The sequence below is a fragment of the Scyliorhinus torazame genome, chromosome 15, assembly GCF_047496885.1.
Source record: "Scyliorhinus torazame isolate Kashiwa2021f chromosome 15, sScyTor2.1, whole genome shotgun sequence".
Classification (NCBI taxonomy): Eukaryota; Metazoa; Chordata; class Chondrichthyes; order Carcharhiniformes; family Scyliorhinidae; genus Scyliorhinus; species Scyliorhinus torazame.
The window spans coordinates 124,690,518-124,712,518 of record NC_092721.1 but is presented as its reverse complement, the minus strand read 5'-3'; the positions used below and the strand labels follow the sequence as shown (position 1 = coordinate 124,712,518).

The window sequence follows — 22,001 nt, the reverse complement described above, 5'->3', positions numbered from 1 at the left end:
CACAGGAGGACATGTTTCCCCCATCTCACAAAGATATTTTATCTAAATGTATTAATTATGCTCTTTAAAGTGTACACTCTCTACTGCAAAGTCTTTGGCAAACACTTGAATCATAATGGAATTCATGCCAAGGTGTCACTGTATTGTAAGGACATTATTATGTCCCTTTTATGTGGTACCAGTGTTACCAAAATGACGCTGAGCTGTTTTGGCTCCTGTACATCCTGACAACAGATGGCAGTGTCCCTTTAAGAGAACAATGTTGCCAGAGATTCATTCTTTTAAATAAGGTGATTTTGACTTGCTAATTTTGACATTTTCTCCACTTGTGTTGTTTCTCTGTTAATCAAATCTGTACTTTATTTTATTGTTTTTAGCTGGCTTTTTCACACTCCAGCTGTGCTGAATCCAAGAGGAGTTTGGTGCAGTTTGGACAATGAAAGGCAAGACCAAGCAATGGAAGCAGCTAGTGCTGATTGGGATACTGGCATGGGCACTCGTCTTCTTGCTGCTGTTTACATATTTCACAGACTTCAAAACAGATGAGCGTCCAGCCAGCTCTTTCACATTCACTGAGACAAGAAGGCTCTTCCCCATACAGGGTAACCAGAGAATCTTTATGGGGGCTTTCCCAAATCCCAAGGTCTCAGCAAGTCAAAGAGAAAATAGCCTTTTATTTGTGAATGACGAAGATTCTGTACATTCATTGCGTCTAGATTCTTTGAATGATGAAAATCTAAAGTGGACCCAAGAGGAGGATAATGGTGAACTTCAGGTCAAGATAAGATTGAAGAAGGCGAGGATTGGTAACCAGCAGCAAATTACAAACAAGTTGAGAGATGAGATAGTTAAAATTATTAACAAGGATGGGAATGCCTACGAGGAAACAATTATTCAAGATGCTAAGTCTAAGCATCACAAAAGCACAATGGACAATATGGAACAACTAAGTTATCCGGCAGACCCATTACTTGAAAATCTAGATTCCTTAGACCTAGAGGACTTGGCGTTTTCAAAATCCAGTTCTGTGCTTGCCAAACTGTGGAGAGGAAACATTTCATCTGGGATGCTGAATCCTCGGTTGCAGAAAGCTATGAAAGACTATATGAATGAAAACAGACATGGTGTTCAGTTTCAAAGGAAAATGGGGACTGAAAAGATGTTTGGAGAAGAGCTTCTCTGTGAACTGAAAAACAAAGTCAAAGTAAGAACCCTTGATGGGAAGGAGGCTCCATTTTCAACACCGGGCTGGAAAAAACACATTCCCAAAATTCCACTCAACAGGATCAGGATTAGCACACGGTCGTTCAGAAATTGTGCTGTGGTCACATCTGCGGGTTCAATACTGAATTCCTCGCTTGGAGAAGAAATAGGTAGGAACAGAATTTTTGTCATTTAAAGTGCAGATGGTGTTATTGACTGGAATGTTTAGCTTGCAAACAATAGTTTCTGTGTGCAATGAGCAAGCTGGTAATTTGAAAAATCAAAGGTGGTAAAAATGAAAGTAACCCTTGGAAAGTTAGCTTTAACTTATTGAGAGGATAATTAGAACTATTCTATGAAAACAGGTTTTGTCTTTCACTTTTCTCGATTTTAATTTTGTTCTTCTGAATGTAGTGAATCAGGCCATAGTAGGTTCCATGGGTGGTAAGTTCCTATCTGTCATCAAGCAACATTTCTGCTTGTTTGAGACTGTATGGGGGGGGGTTACTTTTCATTGAGGTCACCATAGATGATCGAATCCAATCCTGTGGACTTCCAGCTATCTGGAACATGAATCTTGTCTCATTTATTTCCTTTCCTTCCCGGGGCAATCTTGAGGATTGCAGTGTCCGCATTGCTAAACTAGCGAGGAATAACTAAGATAACGCTACAGATCAAACACGGTATGCTCCTGCCCTATAAGATTCAGTGCAACATGATGTGCTGCATTTTCTGATGGAGCTATTGGGGGAAGGGACTCACTGTGATGAACGGTTACTGCCTTATCATTATGTAAGGTGATGTCCCCTTTAAGACCGGGCTTGGAACCCTGGGGACTCCGCCTCTGGCTCCGCCCACCTGGGAGCCATACATAAAGGGCTGCCTCATGGTCTGTGCAACAGTCAGCTCTCGTTTCTAGCTCTAGCATAGTTATTATTCTAATAGAGCCTTCTTTACAGTTTAATCTCTAAGCGTCATTATTGAGGGTACCTCAATTTATTAGACTAAACTAGATTCAGGATGGACGCAGGCCTAAAACCAGAGAAGCTCAATCTGGAAGCACGGACACCGGAGGCAAAGGAAATGTTTAAATACTGGCTGCGGTGCTTCGAGGCCTACCTGGACTCCGCAGAGACTCCCATCCTGGGGCCACGCAAGCTGCGTCTACTCCACGCCCGGGTGAGTCACAGAATCTCCGCCACGATCGAAAAGGCGACGACTTATGACGAGGCGATCGAGTTGCTCCATAAGCGGTTTGTCAAACCCATCAATGAGGTGCACGCCCGGCATCTGCTCTCTACCTGCCGGCAGCGCTCGGGGGAAATCGCTCGACGAGTTACAGGCTTGCGCCACGTGGCGACCTGCTCACCATGGGGGCACATCATGCGACTTCTGCGGGCAGGGCCAGCACCCACGCTGCCCAGCCCGCTCCGCGATCTGCAGCAACTGCGGGAAGAAGGGGCATTTTGCGAAGGTCTGCCTGGCCAGACCCAGGGGCCGGAAAAAAAAAACAGCCGGCCAGAAAATCAGGCTCTCGGCCCCGCAGGCCTCGCAATGCTGCTGCGCACCAACCCAACACGCTCTCTTCTGACAAGTCATCAGCCTCGTGCGAATCATGGGAGCGGCCATCTTGTCGACGGCCATCTCCTCGACCCGACACGCACAGCCGGCGGCGGCCATTTTACAAGTCCGACTCGGCTGAGGACACCGACTACCCGCGACTGGGTGCGATCACCCTCGATCAAACTCGGCCAAAACATCTGCAGAACTCCATGATGCAGGTCCAGGTCAACGGGCACGACACTGCATGCCTCTTCAACTCCGGGAGCACGGAGAGCTTTATCCACCCTGAAACGGTAAGGCGCTGCTCCATCCCGCATCCCAAACCATAGCCCTCGCATCTGGGTCCCACTCGGTACAAATCACAGGGTACTGTATTGCGGATCTCTCGATCCAGGGTGCCAAATACACCCGTTTCAAATTTTATATCCTCCCTCACCTCTGTGCCCCCCTGCTGCTCGGACTGGATTTCCAGTGCAGCCACCGAAGCCTGACACTGAAGTTCGGTGGAACCTTGCCCCCCCTCACGGTGTGCTGCCTTGCGACACTGAAAGTCGCACCCCCCTCGCTATTCGCGAACCTCACTCCTGACTGTAAGCCCGTCGCCACCAGGAGCCGGCGCTACAGTGCCCAAGATGTGGCTTTTATCAAGTCAGAGGTCCAGCGTTTACTGGGAGAGGGGGTCATCGAGGCTAGCAACAGCCCTTGGAGAGCGTAAGTGGTGGTAGTCCGGTCCGGGGAGAAGAAACAGATGGTCGTGGATTATAGCCAGACCATAAACCGATTCACGCAGCTTGATGCGTACCCCCTTCCTCGCATCGCCTAAATGGTAAATCGGATCGCCCGAGTCTTTTCCACGGTCAACATCAAATCCGCCTACCACCAGCTCCCCATCCGACCAAAAGACCGCCCCTATACTGCCTTCGAAGCAGCCAGCCGGCTCTTCCACTTCCTCAGGGTCGCCTTTGGTGTCACAAATGGGGTCTCTGCCTTTCAAAGGGCGATGGACCAAATCATGGACCAGTACGGTTTGCGGGCGACATACCCGTACTTAGACAATGTCACCATCTGCGGCCATGATCAGCAGGACCATGACGCTAACCTCAAAAAGTTCCTCCAGACCGCCCGAGCTCTTAACCTGACCTATAATGAGGGCAAATGCGTTTTCCACACCGCCCGGCTGGTCATCCTCGGCTATGTCGTGGAAGACGGGGTCCTAGGTCCCGACCCCGACCGCATGCACCCCCTTACGGAACTCCCTCTCCCCCGCAGCCTCAAGGCCCTCAAACGGTGCTTGGGGCTTTTCTCCTATTACGCCCAGTGGGTCCCCAAGTATGCGGACAAAGCCCGCCCACTCCTAAAGACCACCACTTTTCCCCTCTCGGCTGAGGCTCAATTGGCCTTCAACTGCATCAAGGCCTACATCATCAAGGCCGCCATGCACGCGGTGGACGAAACCATCCCTTTCCAGGAAGAGAGCGATGCATCAGACATCGCCCTGGCTGCTACCCTCAATCAAGGAGGCAGACCAGTAGCGTTCGTCTCCCGAACCCTCACCGCCTCCGAGGTTCGACACTCTGCAGTCGAAAAGGAGGCACAAGCCATTGTGGAGGCTGTACGGCGCTGGAGACACTACCTCGCCGGTAGGAGGTTTACCCTCGTCACCGACCAACAGTCGGTCGCCTATATGTTCGATAACACGCAACGGGGCAAAATAAAAAACAATAAAATTTTGAGGTGGTGGTTCGAACTCTCCACCTACTCGTACGATATCAAGTATCGTCCAGTGGAGCTCAACGAGCCCCCAGATGCCCTGTTCCGCGGCACATGCGCCAACGCGCAGGAGGACCGCCTGCAAACCATCCACAATGACCTCTGCCACCTGGGAGTTACCCGGCTCGTCCATTTCATCAAGTCCCGCAACCTACCTTACTCAATCAAGGAGGTCAAGGCCCATGGTCAGGGCCTGCCAAGTCTGTGCGGAGTGCAAACCGTACTTCTATCGGCCAGACAAGGTTCGGCTTGTGAAGGCCTCGGGCCCCTTTGAGCGACTGAGCGTGGACTTCAAGGGGCCCCTCCCGTCCACCAATCGTTATGCCTATTTCCTCACCATGATCGATGAGTTCTCCCATTTCCCATTCGCCATTCCCTGCCCCGACATGACCTCAGCCACTGTGATTAAGGCACTGCACGGCATCTTCACCCTGTTCGGTTTCCCCGCTTATATCCACAGCGACCGGGGTACATCGTTCATGATCGATGAACTGCATCAGTATCTGCTCAGCAAAGGCATCGCCTCGAGCAGAACGACCAGTTATAACCCGCGGGGAAACGGGCAGGTGGAGAGGGAGAACGCGACAGTGTGGAAGGCTGTCCTTCTGGCCCTGCGGTCGAGAAGTCTCCCAACCACCCGCTGGCAGGAGGTCCTACCCGATGCCCTACAGTCCATTAGGTCACTCCTCTGCACGGCCACGAATGAGACTCCTCACAACCGATTGTTTGTCTTCCCCAGGAAGTCTACCTCCGGGGTCTCGCTTCCACCTTGGCTGATGGCTCCGGGACCTGTTCTTCTCCGGAGGCACGCGAGGAGCCATAAAACGGACCCCCTAGTTGAAAAGGTCCGACTGCTCCACGCCAACCCCAGTTACGCCTACGTGGAGTACTCCGACGGCAGGCAAGATACGGTTTCCCTCCGGGATCTGGCACCCGCTGGAGCCTCCACCACAAACGCCACTTCCCGCGCCGCTCCCCTGCAGGACCCGTCGCCCCCGACAACACACCCCCTTCCGGCCCTACCACCCGTTGGTGAGCCCCTACCATGCGCCCCCCCTTTACACACACCGCCGGCACCACTACCCCCAGCCCTGCCTACTTCCCCTGCCCCGACCCAGACTGAAGCTCCGACCGCTGTGGTCCCGGATGTGCCCTCAACCGGGACGTCCGTGCCCGCCGCACCACCGCCCGCATTGAGGAGGTCGAGGAGGACGATCCGGCCACTGAGACCCCCGCCGGACTCTTTTTAAACAGGGGGTGAATGTGATGAACGGTTACTGCCTTATCATTATGTAAGGCAATGTCCCCTTTAAGACCGGGCTTGGAACCTGGGGACTCCGCCTCTGGCTCCGCCCATCTGGGAGCCATACATAAAGGGCTGCCTCATGGTCTGTGCAACAGTCAGCTCTCGTTTCTAGCTCTAGCATAGTTATTAGTCGAATAAAGCCTTCTTTACAGTTTAATCTCTAAGCGTCATTATTGAGGGTACCTCACTCACAAATGCTGGCCCTTTTATGGAAATGTTCATGCGGACATATTGGATGGGCTTCTGTGTCTGTTCATGCCAGGGGGATTCTCCAGTTCCACTGCACTGAATTGGAGTCTTGGATGAGTGCCAAATTCTACGTTCTCGCTAGCAGCGGTAGCGGGGCACACTGGGACCTGATAATCCTGCCATGTGTATAGTTGATGTAGGATGAAATTTTGCAGAAGTATCTCAAAAGTTAGAGATATTTGAATTTTTTTTACGTGCAGGCAACTCACAGCTCTGAAGTTGAGGTAGAATGGCATAGAGCAAGCTAATACAGGCTGATTTTTCTTTAGCCCAGTGAAGACACAATTCAACATATCAACTGTATATCAAACCACGTTGAACAACTCAAGGTATCCCCTCCTGCTGGCTGATAAGTAAGTCCAGCTATGGTGGATGTGAATGATTTCACTGGAGAAAAAAAAAAGAGAAGACAAATAAATTAATCAAAACAAATCATAATAAATTGGATCAGTTGCTTGAAATTTCTCAGATTTCTACATTCATACAGTTATTCAATGTTAATCTAACATATATCCCACCCAATTTTGTTTGTTCTGCTTCACATTCAACTTTCCTGTTGATTGGGGGCAGCACGGTGGCACAGTGGTTAGCACTGTTGCTTCACAGCGCCAGGGATCCGGGTTCAATTCCCAGCTTGAGTCACTGTCTGTGTGGAGTCTGCATGTTCTCCCTGTATCCGTGGGTTCCCTCCGGGTGCTCCGGTTTCCTCCCACAAGTCCCGCAAGACGTGCTGTTAGGTAATTTGGACATCCTGAATTCTCCCTCTGTGTACCCGAACAGGCGCTGGATTGTGGTGGCTAGAGGTTTTCACAGTAACTTCATTGCAGTGTTAATGTAAGCCTACTTGGGACAATAAAGATTATTGTTATTCTTATTTTCCCCTCATGGCTCAGCTCATACCCCCTCATTTACTTGATTCAGTATGTCCCACTGAAGAACACTGACGTTTTAAAATAACCACCGTGTGCTTGTAAACTTGTTACTTGCCGTACTTGGTAATAATTGTCATGTGTGGCAGCAAAGGTTAATTAGGGGAATAAGTAAAACCTAAGTCAACTGAGAACAGAAAATGGTCCAATGAGTGGTGGATTTCAGGATTCAAGTGAGTAAAACGAGCTTGTATTTGTTTTTCACAGTTTTAGAACAGTCCAAATCACATCAAAGCGTAATCACTGTTCGGGGCAGCACTTTGGTGCAGTGGATAGCACTGTTGCCTCACAACGCTGAGAACCCGGGTTCGATCCTATCCCCAGGTCACTGTCCTTGTGGAGTTTACGCATTCTCCCTATATCTACGCGAGTCTCACCCCCACAACCCAAAGATGTGCAGGTTAGGTGAATTGGCGACGCCAAATTGCCTCTTAATTGGCAAAACAATAATTGGGTACTGTCAATTTATTTTTGAAAAAAGTGTAGTCACTGTTAAAATATAGGAAATGCAAAGGTCACCTTTTACACAAGTTCACACAAACAGCAATGGTTACAGGATATTGATGAGGACATTGGACCCGGTTCCCAATTCTTCAAAGTATATGCTTCACCAATTACAACAGGCACTTTAGTTTTAATGTGATTCGCTTATTACATGGTGGATGCTGGAATTAAAAATTAATTATAAAGAAAATGCTGGTAAGGCAGCACGGTGGCACAGTGGTTAGCATTGCTGCCTCACAGAGCCGAGATCCTAGGTTCGATCCCGGCTCTGGGTCACTGTCCGTATGGAGTTTGCACATTCTCCCCGTGTTTGCGTGGGTTTCGGCCCCACAACGCACAGATGTGCAGGGTAGGCAGATTGGTCATGCTAAATTGCCCCTTAATTGGAAAAAAATGAATTGGGTACACTCAATTTTTAAAAAAATTTGCTAGTCCCATGCCTATGGCAGCACTGCCATCTAGCACGGATTTTCCGTATTTCATTTCACTGAGTGCTGAAATTGGTGCATTTGAGTGCTATAGTGAAAGTTTGGTGACTGAGCGGGAGTATAAGCATTCATTTTGATCTAAAGTCTAGTCTTTCTTTTATTTAGTTAATTAACTTAAAATTTGCTGTTTGGTTTAGAAGAAGGTGAATTTTCAATCAGCTTTAAACAAAGGTTCTACATGTAGGTACTTACAGCTGGAGCTTGTTAATTAGTTAATTGGATTAGGCCAGTTTTCAGAGGCTAGATTCACAGTATATAAGTGATCCAGCTACAGTGCAGACTTTGTTTGCACTGAGTGTTGAATTTGGTGCATTTGAGTGCTATAGTGAGAGTTTGGTGACTGAGGGAGTTAGGTGAGGAGGGAGTAACGTGCTCCTTTCATTTCATTTCCGCAAAGAGCGAGAAGGGAGCCAGGAGTTTACAGAGAGTGCAGCTGACTGGGAGCAAAGTCGGAGAGTGGAGGTCCAGTTGGTCCACTGGGCAGCTATATTCTGTAAGGTGAGAGGGGATGGAGGCTAGGATAGTTACATGCTCCTCCTGTAGGATGTGGGTGGTGAAGGATGCCACCGGTATCCCCGCTGACTATACCTGCAGGAAGTGCACCCAACCCCAGCTCCTCAGAGACCGTGTTAGGGAACTGGAGCTGTAGCTGGATGAACTTCGGACATCCGGGAGGCAGAGGGGGTTACAGAGAAGAGTTACAGGGAGGTAACTACACCCAAGGTACAGGACAAGAGTAGCTGGGTTACAGTCAGGGGAAAGAAAACAAACAGGCAGACAGTGTTAAGTAATGGGTTAAGAGACATTGCAATTAGTTGTCTCATTTATGTTGAGTATCCATTAATTGACACTGATATGTAAAGGGGCTTCAGGTGGCCTTTGGCAGGTGATGTATAGTGAGAGATTTGTGCAAAGGCTGTTGGAAGGAAATAAATATGTGTTTGTGAAAAAGGAACAGAACTTTAGACTCTTCATATCACAGCAACTAAAACGTCGAACAATTGGTAGCAGAGGATGGTTGCTGTGTAAATGTGAAGGGTTGAAAGATACAACTTTTCCAGATCAAACCAAGGAGTGAGTGAGAAAAGAAAAAAAAAAGGGATATATGGCTGAACCGAGGATAAAGATGGCTGGATATGACTATCCTCCCTTATTTTCTGAAAGGGAATCGTACGACCAATGGAGAAGTGCAGTAGTTATGTGGACTAAGGTAACTGCTTTGGGAAAGAGAAAACAAGGTATAGCATTGGCTCTTTCTTTACCATATGGCAGTAAAATCAGAAACAAAGTGCTTTCTGAGCTGGAATTGGAAGAGTTACACTCAGAAGAAGGTCTGGAGACTCTATTACATTATGTGGATAAGATTTATAAGAAAGATGACTTGTTAAGTGCGTATGAAGCATGGTCGGATTTTGATAAGTTCCGGAAAATGGAGGATATCTCCATGGAAGACTATATAATGGAATTTGGCCGACTATATAAAAGACTGCAGAAATACAACCTGGAATTTCCACAGTCTGTGTTGGCCTTTAAATTACTTGACTGTGCTAGAGTGAGCAACATGGATAGGCTTCTGGTTTTGACAGGAGTTCAGTTTACTGATAAGGATACCTTATTCGAACAGATGACAAAAGCTTTACAAAAGTTTCTGGGGAAACATTCGATTCCGATGGCTCTGATGACCCAAATAGGTCAGCCTGCAATAAGTCAGAATATGGAAGATACTAACAGGATGGCGAAATCGTATGGCTACGAACAGGGCTCAAGACTTTAGAAGGAGACCGAGACCAGGAAATTATGAAGACACAAACCCAGTTAGAACCTATAATAGGAAGATGCATGGGGCATGATAAATCAATGTTTTCGATGTGACTCTCAATGCCATTATGCTTTCAACTGTCCAACTCGTTATGATAGAGTGTTTGAAGCGACACATGACACGGAAGAGTCAGAAGAGGAAAAAGATGGTGACCAGAAAGAAGGCATTGTCCTATTGACAAGCAGTTTTACGCCGGTAATAAGGGTGTTGGTTGCAGAATCCTTCAACTGTGCTGTATTGGACAGTGGCTGCACTTCTACTGTGTGTGGAATTGACTGGTTAAAATGTTACCTGGACTCTTTGAATGCTGAAAATCGTAACAAGGTGAAGGAATTTGAAAGTTCCACAAGTTTCAGGTTTGGGGATGAAGTACACATGGAAGCTCGACCGGGCCTACTTCAAGATCCGACCCCAGGAGCGCCCAGGGAAGGAACAGACCACGGGACCCAGCCCAACCTGCCTCAGGAAGCCCCTGCCCACTACCCAGGACCCCCGAAACGACGGAGACCGCGCACGAGGACCCGAACGCGCTGCAAGGTATTCCCGCGCCCACAGAACACCGGGATCCATCCAGACTGCAAACATGCCCCCCTAGCAATCCCTCTACCTCAACCAGTGCCCGGGACCCTGCCAGATGCGACCCCAGATACGTAAACAGCGCCCTGTTCCCCGCCAGCGCCCTGGACCCCGCCAGACGCGACCACCTACCTTCCACAAGAGCTGACATCGGATCCCAGGATCATCCAGCAGCAGCCGCCGACCAAGGAAGCGAGGGTAATGTGGCGGTCTGCAGGTTAGACTGTAGCAACGCGGTTTCAAGACCCCTCTCTCCAGCATACTCCTGGCAAACGTCTAAGGGATCGAAAACAAGCTGGATTAACTTAACGCCAGACTTACCTCTCAGAGGGAAGTAAGAGACTGCTGTGTGCTCGGTTTCATAGAGACATGGCTCACCCCTGCCTCACCGGACTGTGCCATACAACCTGAAGGCTTCTCAATTCACCGGGCGGACCGCACGGCATCATCAGGCAAAGCGAAGGGTGGAGGGATTTGCCTCATCTCAACTCCTCCTGGTGCTTGGATGTGGCGACTCTGGCAACCTACTGCTCCCCAGACCTAGAATACCTGACCGTGACGTGCCGCCCGTACTATCTTCCACGTGAGTTCACTTCAGCCATTATCACAGTGGTCTACATCCCACCCCAGGCAGTAGTGAGGAAGGCGCTGGACGAACTATACACAGTAATAAACAACTACGAAACAGAACACCCGGAGGCCTTGTTCATCGTGGCCGGAGACTTCAACAAGGCCAACCTCAAGAGTGTACTGCCAAAATTCCACCAGCACATCTCCTGTCCCACCAGGGGCGACAACACTCTTGACCACTGCTACTCAAAGGCGCCTACCGTTCCATCCTCCGACCGCACTTTGGGAAATCAGACCATAAGATGGTGCTCCTTCTCCCGGCATACAAGCAGAAACTCAAGCGGGAGAATCCAGCTAAGAAGGTTGTGCAGTGCTGGTCCGTGGAGACAGGAGAGCTCTTACGTGACCGCTTAGAGACAGTGGACTGGTCCATATTTAAGAACTGAGCGACCAATTTAAAGGAGTATGCCACCACCGTCACAGACTTCATCAGCAAATGTGTGGACGACTGCGTGCCAAAGAAAGCAGTACGTGCGTTCCCCAACCGGAAACCATGGCTCAATCGCGAGATTGACTCCCTACTGAAGGACAGATCTGAGGCGTTCAAGGCAGACAACCCTGACCTATACAGGAAATCCAGGTACGACCTCTGCAAAGCCATCCGGAATGCCAAGAGAGAATAGCAAACCAAGCTAGAGTCACAGACAGACTCTCAACGGTTGTGGCAAGGACTAAACAACATAACGGGCTACAAAGCGAAGCCGAACAGTATCTCTGGCAGCAGCTCACCCCTCCTCGATGAACTCAATGCATTCTATGCTCAGTTCGAGCAGGTAACCAACAATCCGCTGCCGAGTGCCCCAGCAGCCCATAATTCACCCATACCCACCAATCACAGCTTCCGAAGTCAGATTGGCTTTCCTGAAAGTGAACCCTCGGAAGGCGATGGGCCCAGACGGGATCCCTGGTCGTGCACTCAGAGCCTGCGCGGACCAACTGGCAGAGGTGTTCACGGACATCTTTAACCTGTCCCTACTCCACTCCGAGGTCCCCACCTGCTTCAAGAAGACCACCATCATACCGGTACCAAAGAAGAACCAGGCAACGTGCCTCAATGACTACCAACCAGTGGCCCTGACTCCAGTCGTAATGAAGTGCTTCGAGAGGTTGATCATGAAGCGCGTCACCTCCATACTCCCAGAACGCCTTGATCCACTGCAATTCGCATACCGCTGCAACCGATCCACATCAGACACCATTTCCCTGGCCCTACACTCATCCCTAGAGCATCTCGAATACAAGGACTCCTACATTAGACTCCTATTTATTGACTACAGCTCCGCCTTCAACACCATAATCCCAGCCAAGCTCATATCAAAGCTCCAAAAGCTAGGAGTTGGCTCCTCACTCTGCAACTGGATCCTCGATTTTCTGACCAACAGACCACAATCAGTAAGAATGAACAACAACACCTCCTCCACAATAGCCCTCAACACCGGCCCCCCGCAAGGCTGCGTACTTAGCCCCCTACTCTACTCCCTGTACACACACGATTGCGTGGCAAAACATGTTTCCAACTCCATCTACAAGTTTGCTGACGATACAACAATAGTGGGCCAGATCTCGAATAACGATGAGTCCGAATACAGGAGGGAGATTGAGAACCTGGTGGAGTGGTGTAGCGACAACAATCTCTCCCTCAATGCCAGCAAAACTAAAGAGTTGATAATTGACTGCAGGAAGCAAAGTACTGTACACACCCCTGTCCGCATCAACAGGGCCGAGGTGGAGATGGTTAGCAGTTTCAAATTCCTAGGGGTGCACATCTCCAAAAATCTGTCCTGGTCCACCCATGTCGACGCTACCACCAAGAAAGCACAACAGCGCCTATACTTCCTCAGGAAACTAAGGAAATTCGGCATGTCCACATTGACTCTTACCAACTTTTACAGATGCACCATAGAAAGCATCCTATCGGGCTGCATCACAGCCTGGTATGGCAACTGCTCGGCCCAGGACCGCAAGAAACTTCAGAGTCGTGAACACTGCCCAGTCCATCACACGAACCTGCAGCCCATCCATTGACTCCATCTACACCTCCCGCTGCCTGGGGAAAGCGGGCAGTATAATCAAAGATCCCTCCCACCCGGCTTACTCACTCTTCCAACTTCTTCCATCGGGCAGGAGATACAGAAGTCTGAGAACACGCACGAACAGACTCAAAAACAGCTCCTTCGCCACTGTTACCAGACTCCTAAATGACCCTCTTATGGACTGACTTCATTAACACTACACCCTGTATGCTTCATCCGATGCCAGTGCTTATGTAGTTACATTGTATATGTTGTGTTGCCCTATTATGTATTTTCTTTTATTCCCTTTTCTTCTCATGTACTTAATGATCTGTTGAGCTGCTCGCAGAAAAATACTTTTCACTGTACCTCGGTACACGTGACAATAAACAAATCCAATCGAAATCCAATCCAATCCAATCCAATAATACTCTGAAGTTGCTGAAAAGAGTGGTGATCCCTTGCAATATTGCCAGAGTGAATCATTTCATTAGCACGGATGTTGTATCAAGTGAGATACCTTTGCTTCTGAGCAGACCGTCGATGAAGAAAGCACACATGAGACTGGATATGGAACAGGATAAGGCAACAGTTTTGGGAAAGACGGTGGACTTACAATTTACACAGTCTGGACACTATTGTATTCCATTACTGACAAATAATATTTCAAGTAGATTGGTTCAGGATGTGTTAATGGCAAAATGGGACTTTAGCTGATAAAAAGCTTGTGGTATTAAAACTGCATAGGCAATTTGCACATCCGTCTCCCCGGAGGCTGAAAAATTTATTAAAGGATGCAGGGGTAAGGGATGACGACTATACTAAACTGATAGAACAGGTTAGTGACCGCTGTGAAGTTTGTAGGAAGTACAGAAGGACACAGCACGACCGATAGTAACCCTACCTTTGGCCAGGGATTTTAACGACATTGTGGCCATGGACCTTAAGATCTGGGATAAAGCAAATAATATATTTATTTTTCATTTTGTAGATTTAGCAACCAGATTTAGTCAATCAACGATTGTACGAAGTAAAGAAAAGAGAGTAATTCTGGATCAAATCGTGGAAAAATGGGTCGGGACAGGAATGGGTCCACCGGCAAAATTCCTTACGGACAATGGGGGAGAATTTGCTAATGATGAGTTTAGGGATACGTGTGAAAACATGAATATCAGAGTTATGAATACGGTTGCAGAAAGCCCATTTAGTAATGGTGTCTGTGAAAGAAATCATGCTGTCATCGATGACATGCTTCGGAAAATTTTGGCAGATCAACCAAATTGCAGGCTAAATTCAGCTTTAGCCTGGGCAGTACATGCAAAGAATTGATTGCAGGTGGTTGGGGGCTATAGTCCTTATCAATTAGTGTTTGGTAGAAATCCTAAAATTCCATCCATTTTGGATGACCAGCCACCAGCTTGGGAGGGGACTATAATTAGCTCTGGTTTTGCTGAACATTTAAATGCATTACATAGCAGTAGAAAAGCTTTTTTGGAAGCAGAAGTCTCTGAAAGAATTCGCAGAGCTTTAAGACATAACATACGGCCATCAGATACCGTTTTTCAGGCAGGAGGCATGGTATACTATAAGAGAGACAATTCTAATGAATGGAAAGGCCCAGGGAAGATCATAGGCATAGATGGCAAAACAATTATTTTGCAACATGGTAATCAAACTGTTATTCATCATGGATAATGGGTACAGATTACAAATTTTCAAATTTAGACAGAGTAGAGAGACATGACGAGGAACCAGAGTCATCTGGTACGCAAGTGTTACAGGACTATGATGACCAGTTAACTGATATATACAGGGTTTCTATAGAGGAACAAAACACTTCTGATGAATTAGAACAGGCCATTTTTCCGAAAGGGCAACTGCCAAAAGTTGGTACAAAAGTGACTTACTTGCCTGAAGGGTCTAGTCAATGGAAGGATGCAACTGTTATTAGTAGAGCAGGGAAGGCCACTGGAAAGTATAAACATTGGTTGAATGTACAACATTCAGGGGAAGGAGTCAAGACAATGGATTGGAAAAACGAAGTTCAAAAATGGAGGGCACAGAAACGCAGTGCCAGTTCAGATAGTACATCGGATAGCGAACAGGTCCGCAGGAAAAGGTCGAGAACTATTGAAAGGACATCCCACAGCAGAAGGGAAAGATCAAGCAGTGGCAGTACAGAACGAGATACCAGGCGGGAAAGGAGACATAGTTTATCAAGATCTCGGAACATGAGTAAGACTACGAATACTAATAGGAGTAGAAGCCCACATGCACGTGAAATTTTGGTGGCTTCAAATAAATTAGATGAAAAAGTTATCAAAGAAGCTAAACAGCAGGAATTGCATAGTTGGAGTGAATTTGGGGTATACACGGAAGTACCGGATAGGGGACAAAGAGCTCTATCCCACAGATGGATTTTCACGGAAAAGGTTTTCCGGATGGAACTTATAAGGCAAAGGCCAGGCTTGTGGCAAGGGGATATGAAAAAAACTTAGAAGATCAGGATTTAAGGGTAGATTCACCGACAGCAGGAAACATTATTTTAAAGATCTTCTTGGCTCTATTGGCCACAAAGGCATGGGGAATGCAAATCTGTAGATATAAAAGCTGCTTTTTTGCAGGGGCATCAGCTCCAGAGAGACATTTTTCTCCGTCCTCCTAAATAAGCAGCTAACACAGAAGGGGTACTCTGGAAGTTGAACAAATGTGTATATGGATTAAATGATGCATCTAGAGTCTGGTATTTTTTGGTAAGGTCAGTTTTGTTAAAGTTTGGCTGTTGCCAGTTGAACGCAGATCCTGCAATGTTTTACTGGCACTATAAAGAAATCTTTCTGGCATTTTTATGATGCATGTCAATGATTTTTTGTGGGGTGGGACTAGTGATTTTGAAGCTATTGTAACCTCTGGTTTGAGGAAAGAATTCAGGGTTGGAAGTCAGGCTTCCGGTGCATTTAAATATATTGGACTGGAAATTGGGCAGACTAAGTTAGGGGCAACTTTACGTCAGCAATCTTATTTGGAAAGCATCAGCCCAATAGCAATTAGTCGTGGCCGAGTTTCACAAAAAGGCGCAATGGTTTCAATGATAGAAAAAGAGCAACTGCGAAGTTTAATTGGGCAACTGAACTGTTATGTAGACAGACTAGACCGGACGTGAGTTTTGATGTCTTAGAGTTGAGTACAAAAATGAATGATCCCAAAGTGGAAGACATAATAAGAGCAAATAAAGTGTTGGCCAAACTAAAAATGCAGGAGTGTGTTTTGAAGTTCCCGGTTTTAGGTGACCTTAGGCACTTGAAACTCATAGTTTATAGTGATGCGTCCTACGCAAATTTATGTGATGGGGTTTCAAGCGCAGGAGGTTTTATAATTTTCCTTTTGGGGAACAATGGTAAATGTTGCCCGCTTGTGTGGGAAATAAAGAAAATAAGGAGAGTGGTAAAAAGCACTTTGGCTGCTGAGACGTTAAGCCTTGTAGAGGCGGTGGATATGGCCTTTTATATAAGTATGATATTGACAGAAATTTTGGGATTAGGGGATTTGGGTAATATACCTATTAACTGTCACATTGACAATAAATCCCTGTGGGAAAATGTGCACTCTACAAAAAGTGTCAATGAAAAGAGGTTATGGATAGACATCGCAAGTTTGAAGCAGATGTTGGACAGAGGGGAAATAACAAAAATTAAATGGGTCAACAGGAGCTATCAACTGTCAGACTGTTTTACGAAAAGAGGGGCGAGTTCACAGAAACTTTTGGATATTGTTAAATGAAGGGCGCTTGTTTCTATGACTGTTTTTTTTTCTTTCTCGTCCAAAAGAAAAGGGGGGGGAATCATGTGTGTGTTTTTGAGTTTCTTGAAATTTTGTTTTCACCTAATTATTATTTTTTCTCCAAGGAAGGGGAGACTGTTAAGTAATGGGTTAAGAGACATTGCAATTAGTTGTCTCATTTATGTTAAGTATCCATTAATTGACACTGATATGTAAAGGGGCTTCAGGTGGCCTCTGTCAGGTGATGTGTAGTGCAAGATTTGTGCAAAGGCTTTTGGAAGGAAATAAGTGTGTGTTTGTGAAAAAGGGACAGAACTTTAGACTCTTCATATCACAGCAACTAAAACGTCTAACAGACAGTGCAGGGATCCCTCATGGCCATTCCCCTTCAAAATAAGTATACCATTTTGGATGCTGTTGGGGGGGATGACCTACCAGGGGAAGGCCCTAGCGGCCAGGTCTCTGGCACGGAGTCTGGCTCTGGGGCTCAGAAGGGAAGGGGGGAGAATAGAAAAGCAATAGTAATAGGAGATTCAATGGTTAGGGGAATAGATAGGAGATTCTGTGGTCGCGAGCGAGACTCCCGGAAGGTATGTTGCCTCCCGGGTGCCAGGGCCAGAGATGTTTCGGATTGTGTTTTCAGGATCCTTAAGGGGAAGGGGGAGCAGCCAGAAGTCGTGGTGAACATTGGTACCAACGACGTAGATCGGAAAAGGGGTGTGGAGGTAATAAACGAGTTTAGGGAGTTAGGCTGAACATTAAAAGCCAGGACAGACAGAGTTGGCATCTCTGGTTTGTTGCTGGTGCCACGTGATAGCGAGGCTAGGAATAGCGAGAGAGTGCAGTTAAACACATGGCTGCAGGAATGGTGTAGGAGGGAGGGCTTCAGGTATTTGGATAATTGGAGCGCATTCTGGGGAAGGTGGGACCTGTACAAGCAGGACGGGTTGCATCTGAACCAGAGGGGCACCAATATCCTGGGAAGGAGGTTTTCGAGTACTCTTCGGGAGGGTTTAATCTAATTTGGCAGGGGAATGGGAACCGGATTTGTAGTCCAGCAACTAAGGTAGCCGATATTCAGGACGCCAAAGCGTGTAGTGAGGCAGTGGGGAAGGGAACACTGACAAAGGAGAGTACTTGCAGGTACGGAGATGGGTTGAAGTGTGTATACTTCAACGCAAGAAGCATCAGGAATAAGGTGGGTCAACTTAAGGCATGGATCGGTACTTGGGACTACGATGTGGTGGCCATCACGGAAACTTGGATAGAAGAGGGGCAGAAATGGTTGTTGGAGGTCCCTGGTTATAGATGTTTCAATAAGATGGGGGAGGGTGGTAAAAAAGGTGAGGGAGGTGGCATTGTTAATTAGAGATAGTATAACAGCTGCAGAAAGGCAGTTCGAGGAGGATCTGCCGACTGAGGTAGTATGTGTTGAAGTCAGAAATAGGAAAGGAGCAGTCACCTTGTTGGGAGTTTTCTATGGGCCCCCCAATTGGGAAACAGATTTTGGAAAGGTGCCGAAGTCACAGGGTAGTAGTCATGGGTGACTTCAACTTCCCAAACATTGAGTGGAAACTCTTTATATCAAATAGTTTGGAAGGGGTTGTGTTTGTGCAGTGTATCCAGGAAGCTGTTCTAACACAGTATGTAGATTGTCTGACCAGAGGGGAGGCCATACTGGATTTGGCACTTGGTAATGAACCAGGGCAAGTGATAGATTTGTTAGTGGGGGAGCACTTTGGAGATAGTGGCCACAATTCTGTGACTTTCACTTCAGTAATGGAGAGGGATAGGTGCGTGCAATAGGGCAAGGTTTACAATTGGGGGAAGGGTAAATACGATGTTGTCAGACAAGAATTAAAGTGCATAAGTTGGGAACATAGGCTGTCAAGGAAGGACACAAGTTAAATGTGGAAGTTGTTCAAGGAACAGGTACTATGTGTCCTTGATATGCATGTCCCTGTCAGGCAGGGAAGAGATGGTCGAGTGAGGGAACCATGGTTGACAAGAGAGGTTGAATGTCTTGTTAAGAGGAAGAAGGAGACTTATGTAAGGCTGAGGAAACAAGGTTCAGACAGGGCGCTGGAGGGATACAAGATAGCCAGGAGGGAACTGAAGAAAGGGATTAGGAGAGCTAAGAGAGGGCATGAAAAATCTTTGGCGAGTAGGATCAAGGAAAACCCCAAGACCTTTTACACATATGTGAGAAATATGAGAATGACTAGAGCGAGGATAGGTCCGATCAAGGATAGTAGCGGGAGATTGTGTATTGAGTCTGAAGTGATAGGAGAGGTCTTGAACGAGTACTTTTCTTCAGTATTTACAAATGAGAGGGGCCATATTGTTGGAGAGGACAGTGTGAAACAGATTGGTAAACTCGAGGAAATACTTGTTAGGAAGGAAGATTTGTTGGGCATTGTTATGGGCGAGGCGCTTTCAGAACCCCAAAATGTATTATGGAGTTCAACCAACCTCTCCCTTTAATGGATTTGTTGCTTTTCCTGGCACACGGCTTTTTCCCTAGGTGTGGGATTACAATTATGGGCACGTGGGTTTTTAAACACAAAACACTGTTTATTCCATGAACTCAACTTAACATCTTAAATAAACATTGGATCTCTTAACACCCCTTATTTCAAAGATAACTCAGAAAATATTGCAACAGTAAATAACTCCTTAAAACGTTCCTTCAAACTTCTAAGAGACTCAACACCTTTAAACAGTATCTCATCAGGTTAAAGGATATATCATGTTTCTGTAGAATGGCAGAGATATATTAGCTTGGTTGACTTCAGCTCCTTGCTTTCTTCCTGCAGCTCTCTGGACACACAGAGACACACACACAACCTACTTTTTCCAACTGGCTTTCTCCCTTCAAGCAACTCACAGCAAACCAGAACTTCTCAAGCTGCTGTCTCAAACTGGCTTTCTCCTTTTAATCAGCCCACAGCAAAACAGCCAGGCACTTTTAAACTGCTCTCAGCAAAACCAGCCAGGCACTTTTCAAACTGCAAAATGGCTGAACTGAGCTGAGCTCCACCCACTCTATGACATCACTGCTTTCTTAAAGGTACATTGGTTAAACATCCAGTTCTTAAAGGCACTCTCGCATGACAGCATTTTGAAAAACTTGAGGATAGACAAGTCCCCCGGGCATGATGGGATATCTCCAAGGATTCTATGGGCAGCAAGAGATGAAATTGCAGAGCCGTTGGCAATGATCTTTTCATCCTCACTGTCAACAGGGGTGGTACCAGGGGATTGGAGAGTGATGAATGTCGTGCCCCTGTTCAAAATTAGGATTAGGGATAACCCTGGGAATTACAGGCCAGCTAGTCTTACTTCGGTGGTAGGCAAAGTAATGGAAAGGGTACTGAGGGATAGGATTTCTGAGCATCTGGAAAGACACTGCTTGATTAGGGATAGTCAGCACGGATTTGTGAGGGGTAGGTCTTGCCTTACAAGTCTTATTGAATTCTTTGAGGAGGTGACCAAGCATGTGGATGCAGGTAAAGCAGTGGATGTGGTGTACATGGATTTTAGTAAGGCATTTGATAAGGTTCCCCATGGTAGGCTTATTCAGAAAGTAAGGAGGCATGGGATAGTGGGAAATTTGGCCAGTTGGATAACGAACTGGCTAACAGATAGAAGTCAGAGAGTGGTGGTGGATGGCAAATATTCAGCCTGGAGCCCAGTTACCAGTGGCGTACCCCAGGGATCAGTTCTGGGTCCTCTGCTGTTTGTGATTTTCATTAATGACTTGGATGAGGGAGTTGAAGGGTGGGTCTGTAAATTTGCAGACGATACAAAGATCGGTGGAGTTGTGGATAGTGATGAGGGCTGTTGTCGGCTGCAAAGAGACATAGATAGGATGCAGAGCTGGGCTGAGAAATGGCAGATGGAGTTTAACCCTGAAAAGTGTGAGGTTGTCCATTTTGAAAGGACAAATATGAATGTGGAATACAGGGTTAACGGTAGGGTTCTTGGCAATGTGGAGGAGCAGAGAGATCTTGGGGTCTATGTTCATAGATCTTTGAAAGTTGCCACTCAAGTGGATAGAGCTGTGAAGAAGGCCTATAGTGTGCTGGCGTTCACTAGCAGATGGATTGAATTTAAGAGCCGTGAGGTGATGATGCAGCTGTACAAAACTTTGGTAAGGCCACATTTGGAGTACTGTGTGCAGTTCTGGTCGCCTCATTTTAGGAAGGATGTGGAAGCTTTGGAAAAGGTGCAAAGGAGATTTACCAGGATGTTGCCTGGAATGGAGAGTAGGTCTTACGAGGAAGGTTTGAGGGTGCTAGGCCTTTTCTCATGAGAACAGAGAAGGATGAGGGGCGACTTGGTAGAGGTTTATAAGATGTTCAGGGGAACAGATAGAGTAGACAGTCAGAGACTTTTTCCCCGGGTGGAACAAACCATTACAAGGGGACATAAATTTAAGGTGAATGGTGGAAGATATAGGGGGGATGTCAGAGGTAGGTTCTTTACCCAGAGAGTAGTGGGGGCATGGAATGCATTGCCTGTGGAAGTAGTTGAGTCGGAAACATTAGGGACCTTCAAGCGGCTATTGGATAGGTACATGGATTACGGTAGAATGATATAGTGTTGATTAATTTGTTCTAAGGGCAGCATGGCAGCATTGTGGATAGCACAATTGCTTCACAGCTCCAGGGTCCCAGGTTTGATTCCGGCTTGGGTCACTGTCTGTGTGGAGTCTGCACATCGTGTGCGTGGGTTTTCTCCGGATGCTCCGGTTTCCTCCCACAGTCCAAAGATGTGCAGGTTAGGTGGATTGGCCATGATAAATTGCCCTTAATGTCCAAAATTGCCTTAAGTGTTGGGTAGGGTTACTGGGTTATGGGGATAGGGTGGAGGTGTTGACCTTGGGTAGGGTGCTCTTTCCAAGAGCCAGTGCAGACTCGATGGGCTGAATGGCCTCCTTCTGCACTGTAAATTCTATGATAATCTATGATTAATCTAGGACAAAGGTTCGGCACAACATCCTGGGCCGAAGGGCCTGTTCTGTGCTGTATTTTTCTATGTTCTATGTTCTAAATCTGCTTGAAGACTGCAAAATGATATATGAAATACGCGATCCACTGCAGCCCTAGGTCAAATCCAACCTGACGCTGTACTGAAGGAGAGTATTTAAGCGCCAAGTTTTTTTGGGAG

At 47.0% G+C, this 22,001-nt stretch overlaps 1 protein-coding gene across 4 annotated transcripts in view; it reads left to right on the top strand.

Moving 5' to 3' along the window:
- st6gal2a (ST6 beta-galactosamide alpha-2,6-sialyltranferase 2a) overlaps positions 1-22,001 on the top strand; it is a 248,051-nt gene that overhangs the window by 91,629 nt on the left and 134,421 nt on the right. For all 4 annotated transcript variants that reach the window (XM_072476680.1, XM_072476678.1, XM_072476676.1 and 1 more), the window contains one exon: positions 378-1,373. In XM_072476680.1, coding sequence (XP_072332781.1) covers positions 437-1,373 — 937 coding nt within the window. In that variant the 5' untranslated portion in view covers positions 378-436. The remainder of the gene's footprint in view (positions 1-377; positions 1,374-22,001) is intronic.